At 32.0% G+C, this 9,258-nt stretch overlaps 1 protein-coding gene across 1 annotated transcript; it reads right to left on the reverse strand.

The window, feature by feature from the left end:
• Positions 1-1,463: 1,463 nt before the first annotated feature.
• On the reverse strand, positions 1,464-2,417 carry LOC114098345 (olfactory receptor 51G2-like). The gene has a single exon (XM_027942532.2). The coding sequence runs from the start codon at positions 2,415-2,417 to the stop codon at positions 1,464-1,466; it is 954 nt and encodes a 317-aa protein (XP_027798333.2).
• Positions 2,418-9,258: the final 6,841 nt, after the last annotated feature.

Here is a 9,258-nt window from a genome sequence, read left to right on the forward strand (position 1 = left end):
TCAGTCTTCCTGAATGTTCTTAACAAGCTTTACTTCCCTCTACGTTCATATACCAATTCAAACCAAACCCTATCCCAATAATTACGTTCTGTTCCCTACATTGTTGGTGTTGTATGGTTTTCATTCATAGGATGTAAGCTATGGGACTATTATGTCTTCTATATGATTCTAATGCCCACTAAATATATCAGAAAGATATTAAAATATATATTTTGTGTGGTACTGAATTCTGAATCCAGGAACACTTTACCACTAAGCTACATATTTTATTTTGAAGCAGGGTCTCTCTAAGTTGCAAGAGGCTGTCCTAGAACTTGCAATCCTCATGCCACAACCTCCGAGGCACCTGAGATTTACAGGTGAACATCACTACACCTCGTTTAAAAATATTTTTTGAGTGTTTATTTGAACTATCATTCAAAAATTCATTTAAAACTTTCTTAAAGAAGATTTGAATACTTGCTGGTTCTACTAAATGTTTATTTATTACTACAGATAATTAAGTCACTCTCTTTCATTTTCCTCCAACCTTGAACCTAGCAGGACAAGTCTTCATTTGCTTAAGACTCTAAAAACAGTTGGCCCCAGGAGAAAACACACCAATTCATTTTTCCTCCTGGGGAAGTTAGAGAAGAGGGATACATCTTTATTAATGAAGTCAGGATATGAATATCCATTTTAATACGAAATTGGAAACAAAAAAGAATCTAAATTAAGTATGACTTTTGACTGAAGTATCAAGATAGATAAGAATAACCATTTCTCAGACTCATGTCATTTTTTCTCAGAATGTTCCTTTATCTTTTGTTAATCATTAAGATGTTTTGAACATCAATCAATATAAAATATACAGTCATAAATTCATCATCAGTTTTGGATTTTTAGTGTTCCAATTTAAGCAATGTTAGAAACCAGGAATCATGTGACATCAGTACTTCTCTATAAAATCAGCCCTTGGGGCTGAGGTTGTGGCTCAGTGTTACAGTGCTTGCCTGGCACATGTAAGGCCCTGGGTTCAATCTTCAGCACCACATAAAAATAAATAATCAAATAAAGGTATTGTGTCCATCTATAACATACATATATATATATATATATATATATATATATATATATATATATGATATATCACTCCTTTCCTGATCATTTATAATCCAGAGTTAGACTTAACTTACTTACAACTTAGTTGTGATGATAATGTATTTTCATTTAACTCATACCCCCCAAAAATGAACTAGGCTTCTATTGCAATTTCTCCTTATTATTACCAGTCATCATTCAGGATCACAATTATTATAATTTAAGCATTCTGCCTTTCTTTCCCACCTTAGTTCCCTTCTTAAAGGAAATGCCTGAGCATTTTTTCATATTCAAATGCAAGGGACCTAGCATGTTATTTGGCACATAGATCTTAAATAGCATGTTGCTAATATAATTGCACCTTCTGATACAATGAGAAAATCTCACTCCCCAGCAACAACACGTTGTGCCCAAAATCGCTTGCGCAGGGCAGCTTGGATCTGCCGGGATTTGAGACTGTAGACGACAGGGTTTAGCAGTGGTGTCATGAGGAGGTAGGCATTGCTCATGGTGGTGTACAGAATTGGGGATGTTTCCTGGGTGTAACGATGCAGTACTGCAAGGCTGATGAGAGGCAAATAGAACACAAGCACTGTGCACAGGTGGCAGGCACAGGTTTGCAGTGATTTCCAGTTTCTGTCTTGGATTCCCAGTTTCATAACAGTGCCCAAGATTTTCATGTATGAAACAAGGATGAAGATAACATCCACTGCAAAGGTGCAGAGCACACAGACCAACCCATAGACACTGCTGAAAGTAACATCCCCGCAGGCCAGTTTCAGCATATCTGGATAGTAGCAATAAGAGTGTGAGAGGATATTGGCCCCACAGAAAGAAAAGGTCCTCAGGAAAAAAGGCAGAGGGGCCAGCAGAGTGGCACCCCGTATGAGGGCAGCTCCACTAAGGCAGGCAACAGTGTAGTGCGTCAAGATCCTGGTGTAATTCAGCGGGGCACAGATAGCCACCAAGCGGTCAAAAGCCATGGCCACCAGGACACCAGATTCTACAGAGGAGAGGGTGTGGATGAAGAACATTTGAGTCAGGCAGGCATCCAGATCAATGTGGTGGACATCAAACCAGAAGATAGCCAAGACACTTGGCATTGTTGTCAAGGAAAGGCCCAGGTCCGTGAGGGCTAGCATGGCTAAAAGATAGAACTGTGGTTCATGAAGATTCTGTTCTGTTCTAACTATAACCAGGAGAAGGACATTACCCACAAGAGCCACCAGGTACAGGAAACAGAAAGGAATGGAGATCCACATATGTGCAGCCTCCAGACCAGGAATACCAATGAAGAAAAAAGTGGGCCAATTAGACGTGTTATTAAAATCCAGCATGGTGAGATGTAGGTAGGACTGCAGTCCAGGATTCTTGCAAACCTACAAAAGAGAGATCCAGTGTCAAGGAAGTGGAAAAACAAATTGGAAGTAAAATATATATAAATATATATTTATATGAAATTATAAGATAGGGAGAACTAAAAAAACGAAAGCCAAATTTTGTGAGTGAGGATGTAAGACAACTGGAATTCTCATATATTGCTAATGGGGTGCAAAATCATACAAGCCTCTTTGGAAAAAATTTAGCAGTTTCTAAGTATGGATTTATCATTCAGGTAATATTACCCACTGATTCCACACTTAGGAATTTACCCAAGGGAAAGGAAAACACTTATCAACATAAAGACTTATACAAAATTATTCCTAGAAACTTTACTTAAGGTTGTATGTAGCAAAGAACTGAAAGGAAATCAAATATATATTCATTATTGAATGGATAGACTGTGGCAGATCCTATAATTTAAATTTCAAAAGGAAGAAATTACTTATGGTTGCAACAGCAGGACTTGATCACTTATGCTATGCTAAAGAAGACAAATACAAAACACCAAATGCTATGTGATCTCAGTAACATAAGTAAATAAAGGGTAAAGTGTTTGATTACAAAGGGAAATGCACAGACATTTTAGAAAGATGAAAATGTTCCATACCATCGTGATTATTTCCATGACTTACACATTTAAAAATCTCATCAAATTTTGCTGTTAAAATTGGTGAATTTTATTTTATGTAAGTAATAAATCAATAAAACTGACTAAAAATAAATATTTCTTTGTCTGAAGAATGGCTTCTTAATAATAATAAATCCATATTCATCAAAGTATATTTTTTTGGAAATTTTCCTAAATTTCTGCCTTTCAATTTATTCATAAAGGAATACATTGGGTGTGTGAAATAACTTGACTCCCATTACCAGAAATTCATATGTCAGGGCTGAGCCCCAGACACTAGTATTTTTCACCCTCCTGTATTTGACTCTGATATAGATTGTTCACATATCATAAAGAGCTTCATGACCTCACTGATATTGTTGTTTAAATATTATCTTGTAATTTTTTTCTCCATTTCAAAGAACACTAAATCCCTACATGCATCCCTCTGTCCTACAAATGCAAAGCTGTCTTTGAACAAAAAGCATAAAATTCTATATTTCTCGTTGGTTAGCTTCTTCTCTACTGGTTATCTTCTGGGCAATTTGAGTTCTCTCAAGTCTTCAGTTAACACACTTACTCTCATACTCAATCCAGGTTACCTTTTCTGAATATATATATTATTTTGCTGAGCCATGGACATCATAGCCCAAATGATTCATGGGAAATTCAAATATATGCCTTAAGCATATGGGACAATTTAATCTTTCTCAAATCTTACAACTTTCTCTTGTGTTTACTCCAGAAATATGATCGATGAGCTAACTATTCAATTAATGCCTGTTTATTTTTGTAGTTCTAGGGATCACAGGATCAGAAACCAGAATATCTGGTATTGAATTAGGACCCTACTTCTTACTTGTAATTTTTCTTTGGTTAAGTTTTCTCTCTGGGCCTATTTCCTCATTTATAAAATGGGAATGCTATTGTGTACATTCCCTAGGCTTCTAATGAAAAGCATAAATACTATTTAAGCAGAGAGAATTACTAATAAATCAATCAATTATTTTTCATTTTTATCATCATTGCTTTAAAATTAACTCTGATCTTTTTTTTCTGGTATCTGTCTAAAATATCCATACAATTGTTGTGAGTACATATCAGAGCTCCATCCTTAGATTTTATTAGTTTATGTTTTTACATGTTTGCTCAAGCCAAATACTCTGACTCAATTGTTGGATTCTCCCTCCATCTTTCATAGCTAGTGAATTCCTGATCAGTCTTTAACTAACCTTTCATTAATCACAGATTTTATCTGCTCCAGACAATATTCTCTGATCCTTTGACCTAGAATTAATAGTCTTCTGAATATTTTTGGTACCTTTTCATTATTCTATGTTTGATCATCTTTCTTCCCTATCATTTAGTCTTCAGGTATTTGAAATCATAATTTTTTTATTACCCTGAGATTTTTTTTTCACAAAAATGTTAGGCATTGTACATATTATGACAAACTACTTTTGTGTAAAGACATGATTCCTACCTTAGGTAAAAATGACTGAAATAAGTTACTTGATTTTTTTGAATCCTACTTATCTTTTAAATAAATTTGTAATAATGATACTCTATGTAAATGTGGTTGTGAGGATTTATTCTATTAATAGAACAAAAGTCAATTAATTCCCATTTGTATCTGAGCTTCCACAGTACTCAATTCAATACAAATATAAACATAAGTGAATTATGGAAATTATAAAATAAGATCCCACATTAATTTCACTAGAAATCACAATGAATCATTAAGAACAACAAAATTATTTCTGTAAAACAATAAAATCTCATAGTTTTTATAGTCCAAAATTTCATAAACTAAATTTAAGTAGTATAGAATTTCATAAGCTACATACATATATGATTTATTGAAATTCATAGTATAAAATAATAGTATATGAAAGAAATTCTATATATAACTGAGGTTCTGCATATTTATAACTGAACTTTGCATGTATTATGTATTATCTGTACTTTTGAGAGCATTGTGAAAATGTAAAGTCATATATTTTATCAAGTTCCTGGTAACTAATGGTAGGTTAAATATTTGTTGGATTTTAAAAAAGAGCAGAAGCTATAAAGACAGAAGTAGATACAGAGGAAGAAAAACAAGGAAAAAAGTTTTTTAGAAACAATAATTAAGAGTACTTCATGTCTGGCCCATCTCCATATCTAGTGGTGAAGTTGAAACACATTTACTAGATCCTGGTACTTGAATTTCTATGAAAAAATAAACTATTGTGTTTGTTAACATTTAGGTACTGAATGTTTTATATATGTGTGTATATTTACAGCCTTAAATTTTAAAAAGAATATTATACATATTCCTTTCAGTGAGACCCACCTCCATGGATGAGGTTAAAGCTCTAGACTAAATAATGTTATTAAAATATCTCATATTTGTACATAAGCATGTATATAAACCCACTCCTTCATATATATATACATCTTCTATGCATGCACCTTAGTTATTGGCACAAAGCTTCTTACTTTACCGTAACTTTAGTTTCAAGCAACTCCTTCCTTCTTTCTTGTCTTCCCTTTCTTTTCTATTTCTCCTGCTTCTTTTATATGTTTATGTTATAATATGCATATTATGTTATGTTATACCTCCTTATATGAATTTCTGTATCAGGTAAGGTTCTAAGCACTGAATGAGAAATTCAAACATAAGTGGAAAAGAGCAAGTCTTATGGAAGATTACTATTATTACAGTTTAAATATTAGCTTCATCACCTCATGTTTGTACAGCCCAAAGGGCCACCTGACGTTTCTGAGAACAACATTTCTTATTGTTAAAATATGTGAATCATAACTATTAATGGGTATTTAGAATAATTAATTAAACATAAGACAAAAAATAATCCTAACAATTGAAAAACAGAGCTTATAAAATATCTGATTCAGAGGTATATATCAAATTTATATCTATATCTGGATCACTCTATTTAATTTTAGATTATAAGTAAATCTTCACTAATACATTAAAATTTAACAAAAATTATGAAGAAGCTTCAGTTGGGGAAAGGCACACAGAATTACAAAATTGCAGTGAGTTTAAAGAGACCCTAAAAAAACATAGTCATATAATATTATTCATTGAGGTTTGCAGTTGAATATCAACAAGCCTCAAAGCAAGAGCAGAAGTGTCTTCATGAAGATGAATTTTGTGTATTTTTGAATATTTTAATTTGCTTTTGAATGGTCATGCTCACAAAATATAATCCCCCACTAGATTATACTGGAATTTGTAAAGAAGATGACAAATATCACTAGTAGGCTTAAGTTTAGTATTTAGATTGGGAAAAGCTATTTTTCTTAATGGGGGGAGAAAAAAAACTCTACACTTTACAAAAGCATAGGGTGTTCTCTATAAGCATTCAAACACAGAGCATGTTGATTTATTCAAATCTAATGCATGCTTGCAAATTATATTCATGAGATAATGGTTTCAGGACTCAGGAGAAAGCTATCAAAAGAATCTTTAGGTTTACAAATTCAGCTTTTACAACATAATATGCACATAGTACATTAACAAATACTCTAAATAAATTGTTGATGAATACAATAACTATTACATTATAAAACCCAGATAAAATGTACTAATACTTTAAACTTATGAAACACAAAATTCTCCCAAATAATTTAGTCCTCACAACACACTCATCTTAACTCAACATTATCCATTTGTGTTGGTCCCTTTACCCTCTGGGAAACTAGTTATTATTGTTATTTTTCTGTTGTGAAATTTTAAAATCTTAATTTTAATATCATTTGGTTATTTTTGTACCAATTTACTTGAATGGACAGTCTCAAGGTTAAGATGGTACTTGGTATTACTTATCTCTGAAACTCTTCACTCACTGAACAATGTGTGTGGCCTTTTCAGTTTGGATGTATCTGTCCTCAGGATTGTCCTTCCCTCTAAGAAGGAAAGTGGCCTCTTACTTGAAGCATTTGATAGTGCTATGCAGACCAGCCAGAGACGGATTCTCAGGAGCATGAAAAGCCCCGAGTGAGATTCTAAAAGCCTTGGTAATTCCCAACTATCCTAGCGAAGCTTAGACTTATTTTTCCCCCAAGGAATCTGAGAAAGGAGACGACATATCTCAGGCATTATATTTCTTAACATGTCCTATTATATTCAAGGGACAAAGAGCCATCATTTTATCAGGTACAGTAGGTTTGATCTACTTCTTCATTTATTGTATGAAAAGTAAACTGGAATGAAAACATAACAGAAGCTTGAATAAGATCAGTTGTTTAGGAAGTGTTTAGCTATGCAGCAAATAAAATAATAGATTTTATAAAGTATTTATTATGAATACGTGCACACATATTGTCAAAACTTCAAATATGCAGGACCACTTATATAATTTTGGAGCAAATATTATAGCATTTTTCCCCAGAGGTAACATGACAAACTTTCTAAATGGAAAATAAAATATGCTAAGGTAATTTGGTACATGGCATCCCCTCGTTATTCTATACCATGTATTTTTCTTCTCAAGAATTTATCAAAAGCATTTTCCGTGGCAATACAAAAGTAGCCTTCCAAGTTTTTAAAAGCTAGTTTAAATCATATAACAAAGATATAATATAAAGAATTAATTATCTCCCAAATGATTTTTTGATTTTTTTTGGATTTTATTTGTACATTGTGAATGTGCTTCTATAGGAGAAAATGCTCAAGCTAACCTGCTGAACCAAAGTATGTCAATTTTGCATATTTATATGAGGCCAAACTTCTTCCAAAAGTGTTAAATATATTATATCCATGAAGATCCTTTTCTTTTGCATTTGACATTGTCCAAAATATTATAACATGCTAAACAAAAGTGTGCATTCTTATTATATTAATTTATGTTATTATATTTATTATTTGTATGAGAATTTTGAAAGTATATTGTTGGACATTTGTTCACTATTATAATTTTCCTAACTAGACATTTCAAAGCAATCAAACTGATATATTTAGATGCAGCTCTACCTCATGTCTACCTTTATATTTTAAAAGAGAAAAGCTGATTATATTTTCCGGAAATATGAGTCCATGTAGGTAGTTGGGGAATCATTACTAAATCCAAGCTTCCAAACCATGACATCACCCACAAGGACCCTTAAAATTATTTCTTCTCTTTATATCCTTTTCTGTTTCTACCTCTTCAGTGAAAAAGTATTTTGCATTTAAGATTAGTCTAGAGAATATTAAAGAGTTAAACTAATAGTTAATTACCATTTTTAGGGATAAATTTTGAGGTATAATTTAAATACAGTAAATCTCACAGTTTTGAGGTGCATAGTTCTGAGTTTTCATATCTCTGCCTACAAATAAACACCAATAAATAAAATTGTTAACATTTTAATCATTTGAAAAATGTTCTATGTGCTGCTATGAAGGTAACCCTCTTCTAAAAAGCCCTGATAACCATTTTCTATCACAAGTCTAAGAGTGTAAAAACTGTTCCAAGCTCTTCTCTGAAACTTGATTTTTGGCATTTGAATTTATAGAGTTATATAGGTATACCATGTTTTTTTAAATTTACATGTAATTAGTGACTAATTGTGCTAAACATCTTTTCAAATTATATTTTCTCTTAATACCTATTCTTTGGTAAAGAGGCTGTTAATATTTTTGTCCATTTTAGTATTGTTGTTTACTTTCTTATTCCTGAATTGTGAGAGTTCATTATAAAATTTAGATGTAGATCTTTCTGCAAATATGTCTGTGAAAATACTTAGCACCAATCTCTGAATTACCACTTCATTTTCTTAACTTAATCATTCATGAAGCAGTTTTAATTTGTGAAAAATAGTAGGTTATTTTCATTTTCTATAGGTTGGTGTCTTGTATCACAATGTAGGAAAATATTTTCTAACTCAAAATACCAATCTTTCCTGATATTCTTCTAGAAGTTTGACACTTATAGGTTAAGATCCATGTCTATGTTCTGTTTTTGTTATAATAACTGTCATTTTACATTGAGTTACACAAGCAATTCAGTTGAAAATCAGTTGAATATATACCTATATATAGGTATATATATATATATATATATATATATATATATATATATACACACACATATATATACACACACACACATAATTTCAAAATCTTCATACCTTTTTATCTATCTGTATATACATTGTTTCACCATTACTATACTATTTTAATTATAGCCATTTTAAATATG

Source organism: Marmota flaviventris, chromosome 9 (assembly GCF_047511675.1).
Source record: "Marmota flaviventris isolate mMarFla1 chromosome 9, mMarFla1.hap1, whole genome shotgun sequence".
In the NCBI taxonomy this organism is placed as follows: Eukaryota; Metazoa; Chordata; class Mammalia; order Rodentia; family Sciuridae; genus Marmota; species Marmota flaviventris.

Bases quoted from the DNA above. Each gene is read 5' to 3' on its own strand.
- LOC114098345 (XM_027942532.2), bottom strand. From the start codon at position 2,417: ATGCTGGATTTTAATAACACGTCTAATTGGCCCACTTTTTTCTTCATT.